At 41.4% G+C, this 25,507-nt stretch overlaps 1 protein-coding gene across 7 annotated transcripts in view; it reads right to left on the reverse strand.

Annotated features, from left to right (window-relative positions):
• Positions 1-25,507, reverse strand: part of MCTP2 (multiple C2 and transmembrane domain containing 2) — a 260,113-nt gene that overhangs the window by 98,482 nt on the left and 136,124 nt on the right. For all 7 annotated transcript variants that reach the window (XM_070775046.1, XM_070775043.1, XM_070775042.1 and 4 more), the window contains 2 exons: positions 12,595-12,697; positions 11,145-11,247 (listed from right to left, as the gene is read on the reverse strand). In XM_070775046.1, coding sequence (XP_070631147.1) covers positions 11,145-11,247; positions 12,595-12,697 — 206 coding nt within the window. The remainder of the gene's footprint in view (positions 1-11,144; positions 11,248-12,594; positions 12,698-25,507) is intronic.

Genomic DNA, 25,507 nt, shown 5'->3' on the forward strand with positions numbered 1-25,507 from the left:
CATGAATCGCAGCACGCCAGGCCTCCCTGTCCATCACCAACTCCCGGAGTTCACTCAGACTCACGGCCATCGAGTCAGTGATGCCATCCAGCTATCTCATCCTTTGTCGTCCCGTTCTCCTCCTGCCCTCATTCCCTCCCAGCATCAGGGTCTTTTCCAATGAGTCACCCTTCGCATGAGGTGGCCAAAGTATTAGAGTTTCAGCTTCAGCATCAGTCCTTCCAATGAACACCCAGGACTGATCTCCTTTAGAATGGACTAGTTGGATTTCCTTGCAGTCCAAGGGACTCTCAAGAGTCTTCTCCAACACCACAGTTCAAAAGCATCAATTCTTCGGCGCTCAGCCTTCTTCACAGTCCAACTCTCACATCCATACATGACCACTGGAAAAACCATAGCCTTGACCAGATGGACCTTTGTTGGCAAAGTAATATCTCTGCTTTTCAATATGCTATCTAGGTTGGTCATAACTTTCCTTCCAAGGAGTAAGCGTCTTTTAATTTCATGGCTGCAGTCACCATCTGCAGTGATTTTGGAGCCCAGAAAAATAAAGTCTGACACTGTATCCACTGTGTCCACATCTATTTCCCATGAAGTGATGGGACCGGATGCCATGATGTTCATTTTCTGAATGTTGAGCTTTAAGCCAACTTTTTCACTCTCCTCTTTCACTTCCATCAAGAGGCTTTTGAGTTCCTCTTCACTTTCTGCCATAAGGGTGGTGTCATCTGCATATCTGAGGTTATTGATATTTCTCCCAGCAATCTTGATTCCAGCTTGTGCTTCTTCCAGTCCAGCGTTTCTCATGATGTACTCTGCATAGAAGTTAAATAAGCAGGGTGACAATATACAGCATTGACGTACTCCTTTTCCTATTTGGAACCAGTATGTTGTTTCATGTCCAGTTCTAACTGTTACTTCCTGACCTACATATAGGTTTCTCAAGAGGCAGGTCAGGTGGTCTGGTATTCCCATCTCTTTCAGAATTTTCCAGTTTATTGTGATCCACACAGTCAAAGGCTTTGGCATAGTCAAGAAAGCAGAAATAGATGTTTTTCTGGAACTCTCTTGCTTTTTCCATGATCCAGCAGATGTTGGCAATTTGATCTCTGGTTCCTCTGCCTTTTCTAAAACCAGCTTGAACACCTGGAAGTTCGCGGTTCACGTATTGCTGAAGTCTAGCTTGGAGAATATTTTGAGCATTACTTTACTAGCACAATGACTGCAATTGTGCAATTAAGAATTCTTTGGCATTGCCTTTCTTTGGGATTGGAATGAAAACTGACCTTTTCCAGTCCTGTGGCCACTGCTGAGTTTTCCAAATTTGCTGGCATATTGAGTGCAGCACTTTCACAGCATCATCTTTCAGGATTTGAAATAGCTCAACTGGAATTCCATCACCTCCACTAGCTTTGTTCGTGATGCTTTCTAAGGCCCACTTGACTTCACATTCCAGGATGTCTGGCTCTAGGTGAGTGATCACACCATCGTGATGATCTGGGTCATGAAGCTCTTTTTTGTACAGTTCTTCTGTGTATTCTTGCCACCTTTTCTTAATATCTTCTGCTTCTGTTAGGTCCATACTATTTCTGTCCTTTATCAAGCCCATCTTTGCATGAAATGTTCCCTTGGTATCTCTAATTTTCTTGAAGAGATCTCTAGTCTTTCCCATTTTGTTGTTTTCCTCTATTTCTTTGCATTGATCATTGAGGAAGGCTTTCTTATCTCTCCTTGCTATTCTTTGGAACTCTGCATTCAGATGCTTATATCTTTCCATTGCTCCTTTGCTTTTTGCTTTTCTCTTCTTTTCACAGCTATTTGTAAGGCCTCCCCAAACAGCCATTTTGCTTTTTTGTATTTCTTTTCCATGGGGATGGTCTTGATCCCTGTCTCCTGTACAATGTCACGAACCTCCATCCATAGTTCATCAGGCACTCTATCTATCAGATCTAGTCCCTTAAATCTATTTCTCACTTCCACTGTATAATCATAAGGGATTTGATTTAGGTCATACCTGAATGGTCTAGTGGTTTTCCCCACTTTCTTCAATTTAAGTCTGAATTTGGCAATAAGGAGTTCATGATCTGAGCCACAGTCAGCTCCCGGTCTTGTTTTTGTTGACTGTATAGAGCTTCTTGATCTTTGGCTGCAAAGAATATAATCAATCTGATTTCGGTGTTGACCATCTGGTGATGTCCATGTGTAGGGTCTTCTCTTGTGTTGTTGGAAGAGGGTGTTTGTATGACCAGTGCGTTCTCTTGGCAAAACTCTATTCTATGGGGAGAAGACTGGGTGTCAACCCAGGTGCTCTGGCTTCCTCTTCTGCAGTCTTAACAACCATGACGGTGGCTGAATAAAGCATGAGCCATTCATAGGCTTATTAGCTATTCAGATTTCTGCCTCTTTGATTTAAACTTTTTGCTAGATTGAATTGTCTTTTGCTTGCTGATTAAAAAGAAACTTTATATTATTGCTGTCATCTATTTGTTTTTATGCTGCAAGTTTTTTTTTAACCAACCTATCCTATGGCTTCTAATCTTCAAAGGAAATTTTTGCTTTCATTGTGACATCTTAAATCTAGTTCTGTTATCATTCCTGTTTTTCAGTTTGCTTGTAGAGCACTTTCCACTATTTTAATAGTTTTGTTTATGGGGTTTCTTTCAAGTGTTTGACCTTTAACTCCTCTTGTGTTTCGTGTAACTTGCTGATGTATTTTGCCCTGATGAATAAGCAACCAATTCACCCCACTAATACAGTGACCATTTAGTTTATCCTCTCAATGAGTTCATGTTTCAAGCTTTTTATATATTAAATGGTTCTCAACTAATTAGCTATTTAAATGATTATTTAGTGTTTTCATGTCCTTCAGTACAGTTCTAGAACTTCCTCACATAGTTTTTAAGCATTATAATAGTTTTTGTTTCTTGCTGTTACACTCTTTGGTGGTTTTATTTATTTTCTTTTTTTAGGTTTGTAAATGTTTTCTACTGGGTATGGCCACTGGTTTTCATTTTCTCAATTTTGATGTTTTTTACACATTACTGACTTTGTAAATTCCAATATATTGTCTATTAATTTTCTCTATATTTATAGATATTCTAAGATAACTAGTACTTGGAAATAATGTATTTCCTTCATTAAAACATCATTTATTTTTCTTATGCTTTTGCATTGGCTGGATCTTATATTAAAGGTTTCATTTTAATAGCAATCCTAGCAGTAGAAACTATCATTATCTTCATTTTAAAAATGAAGAACTAGAAGGGCTTGCCCGGTGGTCCAGTGGTTAAGACTCAGAGCTTCCACCAGGGGGCAGGGGTTCCATCCCTGTTTGGGGAAGTTCCCTATGCTGTATGGCAGCCAAGAAAAAAAAAAAGGTCAGATTATAATCTAATACAATTATAATTTTCTACTGCTTTTCATCATGAGCTTTACATATCTATATAACCTTTTTTTTTTTTTTTAATCTCTTAAAAAGATGAACAGAAACAAAATCTACGGCAGGATGGCTCACTGTCCTGGACTGTTTCAATTCTGACTTGTACCTGAGCACATGTATGTGCTTTGAACAATTCACCACCATTAATATATTGATTTTAGAATATGAATTTTAAGGGAGCCAAGAGTTACCCAATATATTCACCCTTATTAAAAGATATATTGAATTCAGAACAGGCTCTTTATTTAATAGGCTGAGATACACTTAGCACATTACCAATTTGAGAGAGAGCAAAAGTTGAAGTACTTTGAATACTTAACACTTAGACATTTTAAAATGTAGTCTGTATTTTCTCTGAAAGGTAAGGCAAGTTTTAGTTTATAACCTGATTAAAGAAAATGTGAAATCACAAAAATTATGCACTCTAAGAAATACAATTTTTATTTTTAAACATGAGATAAGGTATGGTACTGGAGAAGACTCTTGAAGTCCAAGTCCCTTGGACAATAAGAAGATCAAACCAGTCAATCCTAAAGGAAATCAACCCTGAATATTCATTGGGAGGAGTGATGCTGAAGCAAAAGCTCCAATACTTTAGCCACCTGATGCAAAGAACTGAGTCATTGGAAAAGATCCTGATACAGGGAAAGAGTGAAGGCAGGAGGAGAAGGGGATGACAGAGGATGAGATTGTTGGATGACATCACTGACTCGATGGACATGAGTCTGAGCAAACCCTGGGAGCTGGTGATGGACAGGGAAGCCTGGCATGCTGCAGTCCACGGGGTCACAGAGAGTTGGACACAACTCAGCATGTGAACAACAACAAAGGTATTTCCAGGTACCGTTCCAAATCCTATAGAGATGATAGTGAAGCACCAACAAATCAAGTTTTATGATTTTCTCTGTATTAAACGAGCAGGGAAATAAATCCTTCTCCTAAGAGACACAGAACACAGAATTGGAGGATTTTCTCTGTGATGCTTATTTCTGGAGTTGCAACCAATTCCTCTAGGAAGTATTCTTCCCCTATATCTTGCTTCACCCTGGAGCCACAACTTTCTAGCAAACTTCTGATATATCTATCCCAGGCCCATAGCCTTCAAGTAATCCCTGCTTCAAAGAATAAGCCCCAAGCTCCCTCCACCACTCATGAGCTGCATTTTCCTGCCTCCTTGTCCACACTGCGTGCTAGGCACCGTCAGCTACAAATTAGCACTTGTCAGGCACTTGCCAGGGCTTCCCGGGTGGCTTAGTTGTGAAAGAATCCACCTGCAAAGCAGGAGACCTGGGTTTGATCCCTGGCTCAGGAAGATCCCCTGGAGAAGGAAATGGCAACCCACTCCAGTACTCTTGCCTGGAAAATCCCATGGACAGAGGAGCCTGGTGGGCTACAGTCTATGGGGTCTCAAAAAGTCGGACCCAACTACAACTTAGCAAATAAACCACCACCACCATGGCGCCTGAAATCTAATACAAGGATTAAATCATGTGCAGCTGCTGGTGGTTTTCAACACCCCTGGAAGGAGTTCAGGGTGGAGAACAGAAAGGAGGCACTCTGTACTCAGGGAAAAAGTGGCAGAACAGGTCTTCAGATAATCAGAAATTTCCAGGAGCTGATTTTATGAGCCTAATTCTTGCAGCTCCTCCTATCTAGAAAAGCACTAAAGTCTGTCACAGTGATGACTGCTCCTCGAAACTATCAGAAACCTCTGCAAAAATATTGCATTTGATTGCATGAACTCCCCCTTCACCAAAATCATATATATACTGACTGTCCCCCTCCCTCTTTGGAGCAGTTTCTCAGGGCTGTCTGAAATGCTGTCTCCCAGGCTATGGTCCTCATTTTGCTCCCAAATAAAGCTTAATTTGCAACTCTCACAAAAAAAGGAGTACATCAAGGCAGTACATTGTCACCCTGCTTATTTAACTTATATGCAGAGTACATCATGTGAAATTCTGGGCTAGATGAATCACAAGCTGGAATCAAGACTGCTGGGAAAAATATCAACAATCTCAGATATGCAGATGATATCACTTTAATGGTAGAAAGTGAAGAGGAACTAAAGAGCCTCTTGATGAAAGTGAAAGAGGAGAGTGAAAAAGCTGGCTTAAAACTCAACATTCAAAAAACTAAGATCATGGCATCCAGTCCTATCACTTCATGGCAAATAGGTGGGAAAAATAAGGAAACAGTGTCCGATTTCATTTTCTTGGGCTCCAAACAATGTGGACAGCAACCGCAGCCACAAAATTAAAAGATGCTTGCTCCTTGGAAGAACAGCTATGTCAAACCTAGACTGTTTTAATAAGCATCACTTTGCTGACAAAGGTCCGAATATTCAAAGCTATGGTTTTTCCAGCAATCACGTATGGATGTGAGAGTGGGACCATAAAGAAGGCTGAGTGCTGAAGAACTGACGCTTTAAAACTGTGCTGCTGGAAGAAGACTCTTGAGAGTCCCTTGGATTGCAAAGAAATCAAACCAGTCCATCCTAAAGGAGATCAACGCTGCATGTTCATTGGAAAGACTGATGCTGAAGCAGAATCTCCAGTACTTTGGCCACCTGATGTGAAAAGCTGAGTCACTGGAAAAGACCCTGACGCTGGGAAAGACTGAAGGCAGCAGGAGAAGAGGGCAAGAGAGATGGCTGGATGGCATCACCGACTCAATGGATATGAGTTTGAGCAAACTCAGGGAGACAGTGATGGACAGAGAAGCCTGCCGTGCTGCAGTTCATGGGGTCACAAAGAGTGGGACATGACTCAGCGACTGAAGAACAACAACAACTCACATCGTGAATTCTTTTTTTAAGTCAGCAGCACCAAGGCTGCTCTTTGCTTCCAGACTGCAGCCTCTCCTTTGGCCCTCCCTTTCTCTGGTCAGGCTCTGCTTGGAATGGCCTTCATTCTACCTCATCCAGCTGTCCCTATCAACACTCTACTCCTTCTTGGCCAGCCCAGACACCCCGCTTCCTGAAGTCATCCCAAAGTTAAATTCAGCCCTTTCACCACGCATTTTCCTGTTCCCTTTATATGGCAGCTAACATTTCAGGTCTTTAATGTTTGCCTCATGGACGTTACCCACGATATCCAAGCCTTTAACTCTGTGTCCCACCTGAATACCCGCCCTCTACCTCCATTGTGCTGAGCCTAGTGGTTGCACAAAACAGATACTGGTTATTGCTTTTGGCACAATATTTACTTAACAGCTACTCATTATAGCAGCAAATCTTCCTCTTAGGATGGCTGCTAGATGAGATTTCTTAATTCATACCTAGCCTTACTACTTTCCAGCTATAGGACTCTTTCCTTGCCTCAGTCTCCTCATTTGTAAATGGGTGTAATAATAAAGCATGCCTCATTAGACTGTCACAGAATTAGCAATGTGCCATATGGTAAGTGCGCAGCACAGTGCTATCTAGGTAAGCTTTGCTCACAGACATTAAATAAAGAAAAAACCTAGAGCTAAATAAATACATTTTAAAACACACCCTCTAAACCAGAATATAATATTTAAATATAATTTAAAGTAATTATAAACACTGAAAACTATCAAAATGAATACTATAAATTAAAAAATAAAATGAGCAATGAAATAAAATTTGCTGATTACAGATACTGAGGGTCATGGCCTTGCTTTCTACTGCATTTATACTTTCACTTTAGGTAGGGGATCAATTGATTTGGAGAAGGTATGTTGCAGGTGTATCAGGAAGAGCCACACAGATCCTGTATAAGGTATGATCGCTTCCCAACCTATTGGTCAAAGCACTGGAAATAAATCTGAACTGAAACACCACTGAACAATGGTGGCTGAAATGTCTTATTCAGCTCAACGTCTCTGGGCCCCTGAAGTCCCTAAGGGGAAAGTGGCTTGGGCCACCATGCAGATCTGGGCATTTTTCTCCACATGCTACATTTGTATAGAGACATGCAGTATAAACCAAATGAAGCACTCCCCAGCTAGACACCTCCCAGTAGTTTTGTTACCACTTAAGAAGAGCCAGCGTCCTTCTACCTCTCAAGCTTTGGGGTCTCACAAGGTCTTCTCACACGCCACCCTATCCCCCATCCTTTCCTATCCAACATCTGCTGTTCCCTACTCCATTCTATCTACACTGTCCACTCTGCTAGTTTTAGAATCTGACAGCCAACGCCTGGCCTGGAGCCTTTGAACTTGAAGATTTCCTGCCTGAAATCTCCCCACATATCCCCTTCCTCACCTATTGAAGCTCTCTCTCCAATGTTCCCTGTCCACTGATGCCCTCCCCGCCCAGATCACAGAGAATTGCATCCCTTCCCCACACACATCCTCTATAAGGCTCCTCCCCCTGCTTAATTTTCTGCTTAATTTTCTACATAGCACTTTTCACCAGCTAAGTACATGAAAGTTTTAGTTGCACATTGGTGTCTGACTCTTTGCAACCCCATGCATTGTAGCCCACCAGGCTCCTGTGACCATGGGATTTTCCAGCCTAGAATACTGGAGTGGGTAGCCATGCCCATTTCCAGGGGATATGCCTGACCCTGGGATCACACCTAGGTCTGTCTCCTGCACTGCAGGCAGATTCCTTACTGTCTGAGCCACCAGGGTAGCCCCTAACCTACTATCTAGCGCTTTTGTTGATGTTGTTCTGGTTTGAATATTGCCTCTTATAATCCAAAGATAAGTTCCAAAAGAGGAGACAGCTTCACTGTGGTCATTGTTAGCACACTACAACCTACAATTCTTGGCACACACTGAACACTTATGGTAGATATTTATCAAACAAATGAATACTTACATTGCAGGGCAGCTCATCAACAACCTGAAAAAACTTAAGGGGACTGGGGACTTGCATTCATTGAAATCAAATGAATCACTCTCTCACAGATCACTCTATCTTGTATTTTGAAGGCTACAGTTTGGAAACTATTAATTTACATCAATGGTTCTCCAGTCCCTCAGTAGTGATTCTGCCCCAGAACACTTGGGAATGTCTGCACAGACATATTTGGTTATCACAATAGTGATGGGTGGATGGGTACAACTGATATCTAGTGGATAGAGATCAGGGATGCTGTTAAACTTCCTACAACGCATAGGCAAGTCTCAGCCAAGAATGATCCATCCAGCAATGTCAGAGGTGCTAAGGTTGAAAAACCCTAAATCTGATTTCTGAAGGGCTTCCTCAATGGTTCAAGCAGTAAAGAGTCTGCCTGTAATGCAGGAGACACAGGAGATACAGGTTCGATCCCTGGGTCTGGAAGATCCCCTGGAGAATCTGAAGTGAGCTGAATGGCAACCCACTCTAGTAGTCTTGCCTGTAAACTCTGATTTAGCCACAGGTAATTTCTTAGATCTAACTCCACAGCATACAGTGATTGTACATTACAAGGGAAGGAGGAAAGAAAGTTGGGTTAACTTGTTGGTATTCTAGAAAGACAGAATACACGAAATGTTAATAAATGAAACAGAGAGAGTTTAATAAAGATACGAAGTAGTGTTCACCCAGGCTTCCCTGGTGGCTCAACGGTAAAGAATCTGCCTGCAATGCAGGAGACCCAGGAGACGCAGGTTTGATCCCTGGCTCGGGAAGATCCCCTGCAGAAGGAAATAGCAACCCACTCCAGTATTCTTTGTGGAAAATTCCAGGACAGAGGAGCCTGGGGGTCTGTATTCATGGAGTCGTAAAGAATCGACTGAGTAACTGAACATGAGCATGAGTGTTCACCCTTCAAGGGATCCAATATGCTACTAAGGATTTACCTATTAAAACAAGAGAAGAAATGTCCAAAATCTATTAGAGAAAAAAGAATACTAAATTCTAAAGAAGAGCCCTGCTTTCCTGTACTTTGAGACCTCTTTAAAAATTGTACCCCATGTTCTTATCACATAAAGTCTTCCAGGAATAACTGACAAAGTTGTAATAAAAAAAGGAGGGGAGTCCCAAATCACCGTGTCCTCTCTGAGAGCTGGCATGGCCTGCGGCTGACGGCTCAGAACAGTTGGCAGCAGCCGGAGCTACAAGGGAACAGCTGCTCTACCACACTCTTCAAGTCACATCAGGGATATGAGAATTCGGGGAGAAATTAACCAAGCAATCAAAAAGAAAAGAGATACTGAAAGGTGCAGCGTTCTCCCCTCTGTAAACACCATGTGAGCTGGTCTAATCTTGGGGATAAGTTACAGACTGCTCTAACACGCGCTAAGAGCTGTGGGGAAATAAGTCTTTGGGAAGAAAAAAATAAATCCTTCTTGCCTGATAAAGGTCATAACAATTCTAGCATACACTGTAGGAATGGCTGGATGAAAAAGTGAAATTCCCTCCTCTGGCTGCTGCTGCTAAGTGGCATCAGTCATGTCCATCTCTGTGCGACCCCATAGACAGCAGCCCACCATGCTCCCCCATCCCTGGGATTCTCCAGGCAAGAACACTGGAGGGGGTTGCCATTTCCTTCTCCAATGCATGAAAGTGAAAAGTGAAAGTGAAGTCGCTCAGTCGTGTCTGACTCTTCGTGACCCCATGGACTGTAGCCCACCAGGCTCCTCTGTCCATGGGATTTTCCAGGCAAGACTACTGGAGTGGGGTGCCATTGCCTTCTCCAGGGGATATTCCCAACCAGGGATTGAATCTGTATATCTGTGTCTCCTGCATTGCAGGCAGATTCTTTACCACTGAGTTACCTAGGAAGCCTACCTTTCAATGGGACTATCAAAACAGTTATCTTTCTCCGAGAGAGTCTGTCTGCTTTCTTTCACAAATTATATTTGAAGACTGAAAACAAATAAGACTTCCAAAAAGGCCTACCCAGTGGCTCAGTGGTAAAGAACCTGCCTGCAGTGAGGGAGATGCAAGATCGATCCCTGGCTCGGGAAGATCTACTGGAGGAAGAAATAGCAACCTGTTCCAGTATTCTTGCTGGGAAAATTCCACGGAGAGGAGCCTGGTGGGCTACAGTCCATGGGGTCTCAAAGAGTCAGACGTGACTGAGCGACTGAACACACACACACAAAGGCAAACACCTTTTGAGAAAATGGTCTTTAGTAGAACTGAGAACAACTGTGTCATTACCAGCACGTAATCTCTGAAGAAATGGGCAGGAAGAAGGTAATAAAGAAGAATATGTATGTTTTTCATTCACCAATAGAAAACCAGTCATAGATGTGTGTTCCCAGAAACCAAAGTGAAACGTCTATCTCAAGATGGAAAGAGCCGGGGTGGATTGAAAGACTGGTCAAAATATCTTGGTTGGTTAAATCAATATGGAATTGACACACACACAGAGAAATTATGTGACTTTACATTGCAAATTACTGAAGGTACTGGAGAAGGATAAGGAATAAAACAGTTGTTTCCTGCTATAGCTGGGGGGAGGGGTGCATCCCAGGTGGTGCTGGTGGTAAAGAACCCACCTGCTAACACAGGCGATGTAAGAGAGGCAGGTTCCATCCCTGGCTCGGAAAGATCCCCTGAAGGAGGGCATGGCAACCTATTCCAGTATTCCTGCCTGGAGAATCTCATGGACAGAGAAGCCTGGCGGGCTACAGTCCACAGCATGGCACAGGGTCGGACATGGCTAAAGCAACTTAGCACAGCACAGCACATAGCTGGGGAGGACTTTCCCCCTCCGCAGAGAACAAAGACAATGCAATTCTAGATCACAGAAACTTATCAACTGAAAAATGATTCATACATTGTGTATTAATGAAGGTAACTTACTGACAGCAAGGGAATGGCAACTTTTCCAAGAAAATCAGGAGGTTTATCTCCATCTTCATCAAACACTGTCACTTCCAAAACATCATGGATATCTTTAATGGGACTTAAGCAAGAAACACACCATGAATTAGATACAAAAACACACAAGTGAAGGCTGTTCCATGAAGATCTGAAAACACGTTTTCACTAATTAAGTCTGTATGTCCTCAGAGTATAAAACTACCATTTAATTAAATTCCAAAAATTAAATCAAACTGACTGTATTCCCAAACCTTCCATCAGCGAAGATTCAGACATCCATATGGAAAAAAAAGTCAACTTTTTTACTATGACATTTCCATGTATACGTGTACTCGGGGGCAGGACTGTTAAACAGAATAAAGAAAGAGAATAGGGGACAGAATAAGGACAACAAAGTGACTTCCGGATGAGAAGAGCAAAAATAAGATTTTCTTTACTTTAAACTAATGAATTTCCTTTAAAAAACAAAGGTGGTCAAAATCACTATTTCCCAAGATCCCCTGAAAGCATCCTATTGTTGAAACACAAAATACTAAAAGGCCATGCATATTCACTTGTTTATAAATTTTTCAATGTCGACCAGAGCCAAACATCAGCTATAATGCAAACATGGAGCCATGGTAATTGGCAAGGCGTTGACCAACCAAGAGACTCTTGCAAACCTGGTTAGCACAGTTAACCTCTTCTCGTAGGTCCCCATAAACGTTCTGCTTGGGAGCCACCAATTCATATTCACAACAAACTATATTATTTTAGCTATAGGCACAGATAAAGCATTCCTCAGTGCTGTGAGGCAGTGTGCCACCATTTCACCCAGATTCAACAATGGATGAGCCTCCCTTTGATGGCCAGGTGCCTTGGAATCTAAAGCGACTAGCAAGATATCCAGCTTCCTAAACACCTGAGTCTAAAAAGTGGGCATCACTATAGAGTAGGTCATTCAGATAAGCTGGAATACAAGGGGCCTTGGGGAGTCTTTGAGGAATCACACATAATCTGTATGTTCCAAAAGCCTTCAGCAGAATGCAAGTCCTCTGGTTTTAAAATACCGCTGTACAATATAAGCTCCTTGAATTTAAGACACGTCTACATTTGTAATTTCCTTTAACCCAGGAATGAATTAGTCTGGATATATGGAAGCTTTCTTCTACTCACAGATTAATTGAGTCACTAAGAGACCTACTTTACAAATGCCTCCTATAACACTCTCTTGCAGTTCCAAACGGTCTCTTCTATTATTAACATTATACTCTATAAAATGAAAGCATAAAAGGTTTTCAGAAGGAGAAAAACAATAAAATTCCTTCTTTGCCCATAAAAATGGACAGAACGTTCCACTCAAGAGCCCTAGACTGTCCCATACATATCAGGGATAATTGGTCTCTGAGTTAAAGCTGCTCTTTGATATTCCAGGGGCTAAAGTACTTACAATGTAAAAACTTTGTTCCACTCAGGGTTGAGGTTTTTGTAAATGGTATGTGTCTGAAGTCGGTCATTTCCTAACTCCAACAAGCAAAAGGGATCGCTCTTCCCTGCAAAGAGAAAATGGACAAGGGTCAGAAACAAAGGAATCTCCATGGTCAGAGGCAAATGAGTCTCAAAAGTGACAGAGGCAAAATGAACAAAAATCATGCGGTTTTTTTTTTCAATTACTATTCAATCCTAAAGAAAACCCATCCTGAATATTCATTGGAAGCACTGATGCTGAAGTAAAGCTACAATACTTTGGCCATGTGATGCGCACAGTGGCTCACTGAAAAGGACGCTGATGCTGGGAAAGATTGAGGGCAGGAGGAGAAGGCAGCGACAGAGGACGAGATGGTTGGATAGCATCATCAACCCAATGGACATGAGTTTAAGCAAGCTCCGCGAGACGGTGAAGGACAGGGAAGCCTGGCATGATGCAGTCCATAGAATTGCAAAGAGTCGGACATGACTGAGTGACTAAACAAAAACAATATTTTTTTTAATTATTTTATATTGGAGTTGATTTATAACATTGTATTAGTTTCCATATATCACAGTGATTCAGCTATACATATATCTACTCTTTCATAGATTCTTTTACTCTTTAGGTTATTACGGAATATTGAGCTCCCTGTGCTACACAGCAGGTCCTTGCTGATTATTTTATACGTAACAGTGTGTATATGTTAATGCTAAACGCCTAAGCTATCCCTCCCCTCACCTCAATCCCTTTGGCAACCCTAACTTTGTTTTCTAAGTCTGGGAATCTGTTTCTGTTTTGTAAATAAATTCATTTGTACCGCATCTTAAGATTCCACATATTATAGTAATACAATTGTGCTAGCTGGTAAAGAACAGACTTGTGTTTGCCAAAGGGGAAGATGAGAGAAGGACGACGTGGGAGTTTGGGGTTAGCAGATGCAAAGTATTATACACAGGATGGATAAACAAGGCTCCCGTGCAGAGCACAGAGAACTATATTCAATGTCCTGTGATAAACCATAGTAAGAAAGAGTATGAAAAAGAGGAGTATAAAACAGCATGAAAAGATGACTATAGGTATAACTGTCATTTTGCTGTACAACAGAAATTAATATGGCATTGTAAATCAACTATACTCCAATAAAAAAAAATAAACTGTGCTTGCTGAAAGATCAAAGGTGAGCTTCTTTTTTTAGAAAACCCTGTAAACTCTGCGTGGGAAAGCCAGGTGTCAGGGAACTTACAGGGCTGGGACTGACGTGCAACCCAGACGCGGCCTTGCGAGCAATGGCAACACAGGATTCACAAGAGCAGGTGTCGAAGTGGCACGTGACGGGGCCCACGTCTGTGTTTTGTTTGAAAACAGAAGCACATCTCTGTTTCCTTTCTAAATTCTCTTTGAGTGAATATAATTACTCATCTACAATTGGAAGTCTATGATAACTGACATGCTTCTACAGGGTGATGAGAAAAATGAGAAAAAGTATAATCACGGCTATTTTGGTGGCTCAACGATAAACAATCTCCCAATCTCTGGGTTGGGAGGATCCCCTGGAGGAGGAAATGGCAACCCATTCCGGTATTCTTGCCTGGGAAATCCCATGGATAGAGGAGCCTGGAGGGATACAGTCCATGGGGTAGCAAGAGTCGGACACAACTCAGCAACTAAACCACCACCATGATGGCTATTTAGCAGTTAAAACTCTGCTCTGGAATTGAGTGGCCATACACACATCTGATCTGAGATAGTCAATAAATAACGAAAATACACATGGGATACTTTTAGTGCTCAGAGACATGCAGAAGTCTAATTTCCCAAGGTAAATTCAAAGTTTTTAATCTTAAAAAATAATGAGGCTAAACCTTTACTTCTCCCATCTCACTTCTTTTTCCATCTCACCTCATACAGCATCCAAAAGAAAAAAAAATATACTAGAAAAACCAGAATTCAAAGGGGAACCCAGACAGTGACCATGTAAGAAGTCTCTCCCCTTTTGTTCAGCTTGACAGAGGGATCTAGAGAACCATCAGGGTCTCTTATATCCACAGGATGTGAACACATGGCCTGACTCTGCACACACAGGCGCTCTATAAAGCAGTGTGTACTGAATAAATTGGGGGCATAAAGACAGATGTACCTCCAACAAATGGCCGAGGAATCCAGACCAAGGCCTAACATGGACACTACTCGGGCCACATGACCTACTGGCTTACCATTCAGGCCAGTGAACCTACATTCAATGAACTTAATAACTAGGGGCTCTGAGGTGCTGCACATCCTTAGACAGACACGTGTGCAGACACTTGCATGAAGATATTTCAAAAACAGAAGACAAGAAGAGCAGCTGCCTGGCTAAGAGTCAGCTTTAACAGGATATTCCATTCAGCTGACTAGTGGCCTGGACACTTATATGACTGGCCAGACCTTTTAAGCCAAGACTATTATCTCAGTGGCCAGTAGACGGGGATCGAGCTGCGGACACAGATGAATGTGTCGGGGTTGTCAGTTACAAGCAGTGGAAAGGATCCCTGACTAAACTTAGCAGCAAAGGAATTTGTCAAAATAATAGCAAACAGCTCTCAGGATCAATCAATCCTAAAGGAAATCAACACCAAATATTCATTTGGAAGGGCTTTACGCTGAAGCTTAAGCTCCAGTACTTTGGCCATCTGATGAGAAGAGCCAACTCACTGAAAAAAGAGCAAGATGCTGGGAAAGATTGAGGGCAAAAGGAGGAGGAGGCAGCAGAGGATGAGATGGTTGGATGGCATCACCAACTCAATGGAAATGACCTTGAGCAAACTCCAGGAGATAGTGGAGGACAGAGGAGCCTGGTGTGTGCTGTCCATGCGGTCTCAAAGAGTTGCACAAGACTAGTGACTAAACAACAACTCAGGATCAGTGCACAGACTGGAAACTCAGGTTTGAAGTTACTGGAAACCAAAGGCTGAGGGATACTCAGGCACAGAATCTCGGTAAATCTCTCTTCCCAGGAAAACTGGCCTCACAGAGATTTCTGATCCAAGCGCTAAATGTTATTGTTTATTTGCTTAGTCATGTCTAACTCTTTGCGGTTCCATTGGACTGTAGCCCACCAGGCTCCTCTGTCCATGGGATTCTCCAGCCAAGAATACTGGAGTGGGTAGCCATTTCCTTCTCTAGGGACTCTTCATGACCCAGGGGTTAAACCCGCATCTCCTGCATTGCAAGTGGATTCTTTACTGCTGAGCCACCAGGGAGGCCCCCCTAAGTGTAGCTGCTTCTAATATGCATTCTCCAAGCCTGCTTCTTTGCCTCACTTGATGGAGATATAAAGGGACTGCCCTGCCTAACAAATCTCCATCTCCTAAATTCCAGGGCTCAGGAAGGGAGAACATACTGGCTTCCCACTGAATGAAAGCAAATCAGAATCCCTTCTCCAAAAGATACGAGAGAAGCACCCCAATCCTACAAGGGGTTTCAGATGTTGAGCAGCCCAAATCAAACACACACAAATCTATCTTCATTTTTAAAAAGTCTTGCTTCTTTAAGAATTTTTTTACTCAGACATAAAAAAGTGAGATAATGCCATTTGAAGCAACATGATGGCCCTAAGGATTGTAATATTAAGCAAAGTCAGATAGAGGAAGACAAATACCATATGATATCACTTCCATGTGGAATCTGAAAATACCATGCCAAATACCAAATGATATCACATATGATATCACTTATATGTGGAATCTGGAAAAATGATACATTTCATAATTTTCCTTTTTTTCATTTTGGCCTTTTCTACCTAGAGAAGTTCCTTTGGTATCTGTTGTAAAGTTGGTTAAAAAAAAATGATACAAATGAACTTACTTGCCAAATAGAAACAGACTCACAGACATAGAAAGCAAATGTATGGTTACTAAAGGGGATGGAAGTGGGGAGATAAACTAGGAGTCTGGGATTAACAGATGCACACTGTTTGCAGGGACGTTTGATGCGTGTTCAGTCGCATCAGGCTCTTTGTGACCCCATGGACTGTAGGCTGCCAGGATCCTCTTTCCATGGGATTTTCCCCGCAAGAATACTAGACAGGATTGTCATTTCCTCCTCCAGGAGATATTCCCAACCAAGGGATCAAACCTGTGCCTCCTGTATTACATGTGGATTCTTTACCACTGAGTCATCTGGGAAGCCTATTCATACTAATGAATTAGATAACCAGCAAGGACCTACTGTAGAGCATAGAAACAATACTTTGCAATAATCTCTAATGGAAAAGAATCTGAAAAGGAATATATACACACACACGTGTGGGTGTGCACGTGCATGTGTGTGCATGTGCGTGTGTGTGTGTGTGTAACTGAATCATTTTGCTGTGCACCTGAAAGTAACACAACATGGTAAATTAACTATACTTGAATTAGAAAGGCAGGTCTTCCTCCGGGGCTGTGTCTCACAGGGTACAGGGTGGGGTTTCAGTGGGGAGGTACCTGACATAAAAAAGTGAGATACTGCCATTTGAAGCAACATGATGGCCCTAAGGATTGTAATATTAAGCAAAGTCAGAAGAGAAGTCAGTGGAGTCAGTGGAGAAGTCAGAAGTCAGTGGAGAAGATCACGACATCTCTTGAATAACTGTGAACTTTTGGCTTAACACTCCGGTAGACGATGCTGAGCTCCTCAACCCAAACTGAAACAGCTACTTAACCGTCCGTCAGACTGTTGGGAGGTGTCAGGGCTGCTCCTCTGGAGACACTGGCGTGACATTCCATCAGCACTGGCTTGGGGAAAGCCGTCTGACACTTGCACTGAAAGCCCTGGGGTCCCCCAGCAGGGAGTCAGGGGCCTGGCCTGCATAGGTGGGCTGAGTCCTGCCCACCCCACTCTCGATCACACACTCTGCTGTCCCAGGTAATGAGCAACAGACTTCATTCCAGAAACTGGGAGCTTCTGTTGTGTGCCTCTGGGGAAGACACTGCACCGACTCTCTGACTCTCTGAAGATAATCCCATCAAAGCTCATTAAAATGCTGCATTTATTAATATTCCAGGAGAAACAGGCAGAGATGAGGAAAAAAAAGTAAAGACATTAAAACATCTATAGAGTAATGCATGCACACTTTAGGACTGATTTTTTGCCCTTCAAAGATTCCAGATAGACCTTCCCTGGTGGCCCAGTGGTTAAGACTCTGCCTTCCAATGAAGGGGGTGTGGGTTCAATCCCCAGTCAGGGAACTAAGATCCCATGTACCACAGGGTATAGCCAAAAAAATTAAAAATAAACAGGTAAGTAAATAAAATTTAAAAAAGAAGATTCCAGACAGATGGGGACTTTCAGTAAAATTTAAACAGTATTTTTATCTGATCATGATAAAATGGTCTCCCATCACAAATGAAATATCCAAATGTTTCCCAAGAGAACCAAGCAAACAGTACCAGGCAAAAGGATATAGCTATACTTGGGTCCGCCCTCTTGTTCTTTGCTCCCCCTGTTTTTACAGGTAAAACATACAGATGACTTCTTCTGCATCCACATGCCAAGTCACCTTGACGCGGCTACACCACTGGTGATTCAGATTCACGGCGATGTTTCAGCGCCTTGCTCTCAACAGCCTTTGCTATTTTCGAACAGCACGCTAAAATCCATTTGTATTCCTCCAACAGCAAGTGGAGGTTTCACGTTTAAATAATTTTACCTTTATATCAGTTACAGAAGTTGATTGACAAGCAATAAAAGTATTTGAGAGGTCATATCATTCATCCGACAAATATTTATTAAACTCCCATTCTGCTCTTGGCACGGAACCAGGCCCTGATGTACATGGACCACCAAGTCATTACCTTCAAGGAACTCTCAGAATAATCACGCTTTTCAGCAAATGTCACCTTTTCAGTGAAAACTTCCCTCACACCCTCTGCCAGCGGACTGAGCCTTTCTCCTCTGTGATCTCTGATTACATGTTGTCCTTATCTCCCTTCTATTGCTCATTTGTACATCTCTGTTCTATATTTAGCCCTGAATTTCATTTAAAGGACCCAATGCAGGCATAGCCAAGGTATGCATGGCCCCCCTCCCCTGTGAAGAGTGTCCTGGCCCAGTGGGAGGGGGCAGCTGGGGACTTTGGTGCCCAGGGATGGGTGTTGGCTGGAGGGAGCCAGGCTCTCCCAACTCCAGGTAAGAAACCACGCTTCATGCAGTTCTCCTTTAATCCTCATGCCCATTCTATACGGTGAAGAGTATTTGTGCCATTTTCCAGATGAGGAAACTAAAGTTCAGAGACATTTAATTTATCTGGCTTAAGTCCAGAAAGATTTCACAGTGGAGGTGAATTCTGAGCAAGGTTTGGGAGGTGGCTGACTTGGCCAGCAGAAATGGGTAGGTCCTTGCTAAGGAGACAGGGAGAAATCAGAGCATTACATTCATTAAGCAGACAGACAGATAGATACAGAGAAAGATACAGTGATAGAGAGACAGATATACACAGATAGAGAGATATATACATACATACATGGGCATAGATACAGAACCCACCTGCCAATGCGGGAGATGTTAAGAGACCTGGCTTTGGTCCCTGGGCCAGGAAGATCCCCTGGAGGAGGGCATGGCAACTCACTCCAGTATTCTTGCCTGGAGAATCCCATGGACAGAGGTCCATGGGGTTGCAAAAAGTCAGACATGACTTAAGTGACTTACCGTGCATACACAGATACAGATCGGGATAAACACACACACACACACACACACATACAGCTAAATAGTGGTGCTCAGGAAATGTAAGATACTGGTGGATAAAGGAAGAGATTGGTTGGAAGCCTGGAAGACCATGACCAGAGCATTTTTTTTTTAATTTATTTCTTTTTATTTATCTGGCAGCCAGGAACCACCACAGACTGTCAGTCAATACAAGGGGCAGGACTAGAAGAAAGAATTTCTAGAAGAAGCTAATTTCTGAAGCTAATTGTGGCACATTATAGCCCAGGCTGGGGGTGCAGATAAGAGCAACAGCCACCCCAGTCTTCATTTCCAAAATCCCTCCCTTCAGTTCCATCATCATCTCTAATCATTTGTTGATAAACCTTATTATCACGTATTAGAGCCAACTCTGGTGCTCATCCTGGAAGTCTATGTTCTCTCACAACTTACCCACACCATCCATCCTGATCTGACCCCGATCCTAAACCCTTTATCAAGGTTAGAGCATCTGTGCTACATCCCTGAGCAGCGCAGAGGTACGGGGCTCAGTCCTGCCTCTTATTCTGCATGTGGAATGGCTTCTCCTTGCAATGCTCTCCCAAGCCCCACACCTCTCCAAAAAAAAAATCAAAGACCAGCTAACCTCCAAGGCCTAGATCAAGATGTAGCATCTTCAAGGAACTTTCTTTGCCACCTTAAACTCCAGGGAGCTCCCCTCTCAACCTCCTATGATCATTTACTTTAGGTGTTATAATGCCATGTGCTATGATATGCCTGCTCCTTCCTTCAACAAGTAACTTATGGTTTCCTAAAATGTGGAAAATACTATGCTGGGCTCTGAGAGGGATTTTAACAGAAGAGAAAATCCTGATCTCTCTTCATTCTGGACCTAAATTTCATGGATCTCCTACTTTTCCGAGTGGGTTGCAAGCATCTCTGATCCAACTGATGGCCTCGGTGGCGTCCTGCAGATGAGGGCCTGATCACTTAGCAGTGGTGGATGTCCAGCCGGAAGTGGGGACAGATAGGTCTCGCTTCAGACTGTGAAGTCCACAAGGGAAGGGGACAATTTTGCTGAGATGTTTGCTTAACTACATTTCTGATGTTGTCATATTCCAGCACAAACAGAGCAAGAACTGGAGACATGAGAATTTTTCCTTCTAACTCTGTTCCCTGTGAGGGGCTTCCCTAGTGGCTCAGACTGTAGAGAATCTGCCTGCAATGCGGGAGACCTGGGTTTGATCCCCAGGCTGGGAAGATCCCCTGGAGGAGGGAATGGCAACCCACTCCAGTATTCTCACTCAAGCTCCATGAAACAGCACCATCCGAATTCGCCTAACATCTCCCCATGATTCACTCTTGCACCTCCAAAATGCTTGCTCTACACAGCCACCAGAATAAACTAGTATTTAAGTTCATATGAGATCACATCACTTCCCTACTTAGAAAGATCTGTAATTTCTTCCCCTGGACCGCATGTTCCTATATAATCCAGTCCCACCTAATACATTAGCCTTCTCACCTCTCAAGGTCACCATCCTCTGTTCTCCAGTCTCACCCGCCTCTCACACGTCTTGGAAAAGCCCTGCAGGCTTGGAATGTGTTGTTCCCTCACTTGAAAACGCGTTTTCTTCATCTTTACTGTGTTAACTGCTCCTCATCCCTGATGTCTCAGCTACAACCTGCAGGAACACCAGACAGGTGTCCCTTTAATGAACCCTGACACCCTATTCTTGACCTTGACAGTAGCACGGTCATTAGATACCACTGGGGGATTAGTAGTCACTCCATGTGAAGGCGGTGATTAATTTCTCCCCCTGCACTGTGTCACGAGAGCCCAACACAGGCTCACACACAGGGGAGGTACATTGGCTGAATAAATAAAGATCTTACTAGGAACACAACCAGTAGAACAAGCTGTTAATTCACAGAGCACCACAAATGAACTGAACTCATTCACTCTCAAGGTGCCAATAAGTTACACACGGCGCTATCTCCGATAGACTTGCATCTATCGGAGCTAGATGCATTGAATAGAGTTCATGTTCCTTGGCAGACCATTAAAGCAGATGGCCTGCCAAGGCAGATTTGTATCACTTTTGATGTGTTTTTTAAAAGTTGGTCTTGATTTGGGCTCAGCTAGCCATGAGGTTCTCATAAATTAAGAGCATTAAATGACTATCGCTGAGCTTCCTAGAAATTGCAATTATAGTCAGTCCTTTGAAAATGGAGCATCTTTAAGAGGGGAGCTATTGTTATGAACACAACTTTAAACAGCAGACAATGAAAACAAACTAGAAAATGGACATGTGATTTAAAAGTCCCAGTGAACAATAACTATAAGACTATTTCCCTTCTGATACAAGCAGTCTTATATTTCAAAAAATAAACCCCCAAAACAACAAAAAACATACTGTTATAATTTATAAAAACTACTCAAAAGTCAGTATTATAGCATATGGCTGGAATATTTCTCCTCTACAATATGGTATCTAACTGCAGTATTTTGGTCAACAGTTTCTCAAAACAGCACTTTTATGCACAACAAAAATTGATGAGCCCACAAATATATTTTATATCAATAAAACTATTATCCATATTACAAAATGTGAATAGAAGCACTAAACTGGTTTTAGTATGAGAATTTTCCTACCATGAAGCATATTTTTTCTATACTTTATTAGGCAATAAAACAGAAACAAAAAAAATCACAGAGTGGTAACTATAGATTTCCAAAAGTGTTGAAAAGCTATTGTGATTAGCAATGATTGTTGATATTTCCAACATTATTTAAAATTCAGTAAAATTATGAACAAAATATCAAGAAGACAACCTGTGAAATTCCCCATGTCAACTACACTCTAGAAAAATAAATTTAACAAAGAATGGGAATAGCATTTAATGAGCATGTAATATGTGTTTAGTAAGCTCATTTAGGTTTTAACTTGTGTGTTAAGTCACTTCAGTTGAGTCCAATTCTTTGCTATGGACCGTAACCCGCCAGGCTCCTCTGTCCATGGGATTCTCCAGGCAAGAATACTGGCATGGGTTGCCATTTCCTCCTCCAGGGGATCTTCCCAGGGATCAAACCTGCATGTCTTATGTCTCCTGCACTGGCAGGTGGGTTCTTTACCACTACCACCACCAACTTAACTGTTAAAATACCCATGAGAAGCTAAAGGCTTAAGTGTACCCATGGCTAGAACGCGGTAGAACCAAGATTTGCATACCTGTTTCTATACATCTTCTATACCTCAGTATGTTGTTGTTGTTGTTCATTCACTAAGTCATGTCTGACTCTTTACAACCCCATGGACTGCAGCACACCAGGCTTCCTGGTCCTGCACTGTCTCCTGGAGTTTGCTCAAACTCACGTCCATTGAGTGGGTGATGCCATCCAACCAAGTCATCCTTTGTTGTCTCCTTCTCCTCCCACCCTCAATCTTTCCCATAATATACAGGAATTAAAATGAAAGGCAGTTACCATAAAAATAAAGGACAAATCAAACAGGGACTAATCTTCATCTTCAATGAATGAACTGTTGAACTGAACACTGATTTATCCAAAGCATGAGTTGCAGTCTCTTGGGAAAGGATTAGGTACTTAAAGAAAGAATGAAGAATTTTACCAGCTATGGTGAAGTCTTAACCACTGGATTACCAGAAAAGTCCCTGAAATACAATTCTGGCCAGAAAATATTTCAGTCCGTATTTTTCTATTTACCTATTAATTACTTGATTATCGTTTTATAGTCTATGAAAGAAACTCTGCATTGTTTTTGCTTGGCTTTTATTAATTTCTTCTCTAAACAGCTGAGTTTTGAGTGAAGGATGTTGGTCATATTAAGCATTACAAACAGCTACACTCACCTTGAGTTTCAAAGTACAATTTATCATCTGTTTTCTGAATCAAGGCTATGGCCTTGTTTACTACAGAAGTACTGACATCAGACTGGATAACCTATTACTTAAAGATTTTAGGTTACATTGGGGCAAGGTGTTTGTGAGACAAATGTTTTAATAAAAATATCTGACAGGCTCTTGTATTAGAATAACTGCACATGGTTGTCCATATCTCATATTGCTACAGAGAACATTAAAATATCTTTCACCAATTTTAGAGGGATGGGCTACAAGGGAAATTAGATTACCTCTGATTCTTTAAAATAAAAGGTCTTCTCACTTATATACAAATGTCAGACACACATATAAAATGCGAAGTTATAAATAAATTTAAATTAATACCGAGTAGGTTCAATCATACAATAAAACAGTTTATCAAATATTTATCAAAGATTTGAGTTAGTTTGAAAAAGTTATAAATTTTTGTTATACTTTAGAACACTGAAGTCTTTATCTTTTGTAAATATCTTAACATTGGTAACTTGTAGATTTAGTTATTTATATCTTATAACATTTGGAAGGTTGCACTAATTTTTATCTTTATATAAAAAGTTAAATTTATAATAGCAAAGAAATTCACCTCAGTGAATGTACATATATCATATACATATATCATATCATATATATATATATGTATATGATATATAAATAATATATCATGTATATATATATGGGGCTTCCTGGGTGGCTCAGTGGTAAAGAATCTGCCTGCAATGCAGGAAATGCAGGTTTGATCCATGGATCAAGAAGATACCCTAGAGGAAGGCACAGCAACCCACTCCAGTATTCTTGCCTGGAGAATTTCATGGACAGAGGAGCGAAGAGTCAGACGCAACTGAAGCAACTCAGCACGTACACACACATGCTTCTATGTATGGTATACATATTTTATATGTATACCATATAAATATATATATAAATATAAATATTTATATATATATAAATATATATATATATATATATACCATATATATATATATATTACATATAAGGGCTTCCCTAGTTGCTCAGATGGTAAAGAATCTGCAGTGTAGACACTGTTATGCAGGAGACCTGGGTTTGATCCCTGGGTAGGGAAGATACCCTGGAGGAAATGCCAACTCACTCCAGTATTGTTGCCTGGGAAATCTCATGGACAGAGGAGCCTGGTGGGTTACAGTCTATGGGACTGCAGCATCAGACAGGACTGAGCAACTAACATTGTATATCTCTCTTTCTATATATATATGATATATACATTATTCCAATGTTCTGAAATGCCAGGAAAGTAATGAGAATTCAACTTCTCCAAAGTTTCTTTTTATGGCCACATTATCAAAACATCAGTAACCACTAGTGAGGAACACCCTCCTAGCTTTGATCAGAGCCACGAGTGACGGGCATTTTCTTTTTCTAATTGCTACCTGCAAAGATACAACATTAAAATTGGCAAGCCCACTGATTGCAGAGCTGGCAAAAGCATTCCTTTCTCCTCTAGGACAACAGGTCCCTGCACTCTGCAAACTGTAACCTTCACCTCCATAGGGACCACTGCCAAGATCTGCCCCCATGGACTTTTGTTTTATCAGAGTCCCTGATTTTAGGTAAAACAAACTTGAAGCATCAGTTATCATGGTTATTTGGTATTGTTTCTAAGAAACAATTACAACAACAACAAACACAAACTATCATTTAAAAAAAGTAAGAAGGTTGGAAAATTCCATTTTGAAAGGACCATTATTCTTTGAGAAGGTCCCTGGCTATGCAGAGTAAATGCAGTTTTTTAATTAATTATTTTTAATTAATTAATTTATTTTAATTGGATGATAATTACTTTACAATATTGTGATTTTTTTTTTTTTTGCCATACATTGACATTGCAATAACTGATTTTTTTAAATGTAGTTCTTTTTTATTTGCAGGGGTGAATACTCTGTTTCCTGAGCAACTAAAATGAAATACTCATTAATAAATAAGGCTGACTGGAAAATGCTGGGTACAAATAGTTACTTATTTCTTAAATGTTCCTGGCACTGGCAATGATGTATACCTCTTCTAATCCATGATCAAGTGAAGCCGGATTTTTTTTTTTTACTGCATATCAAGAGAATTGGTAATAATAACGACAGTAATAAAAAGAGTGAGTTGCTACTGTATGATATAGTGACTAACATCTTGGAGGTATTAATTACATCCTATTGCTACTTCACAGCAACCACAATTCACTTCTTCTTCCACAGAGAAAAGTTGCTTTAGAACTCTGGATTAGGTCCGCTTTGTTGCCCTAAAGCAATACACCTTGGTGTGGAGCAGACTGAGTGAGTCTGTTCACCTATGAAGTGAG

This window comes from Bos indicus, chromosome 21 (assembly GCF_029378745.1).
Source record: "Bos indicus isolate NIAB-ARS_2022 breed Sahiwal x Tharparkar chromosome 21, NIAB-ARS_B.indTharparkar_mat_pri_1.0, whole genome shotgun sequence".
NCBI classification, from domain to species: Eukaryota; Metazoa; Chordata; class Mammalia; order Artiodactyla; family Bovidae; genus Bos; species Bos indicus.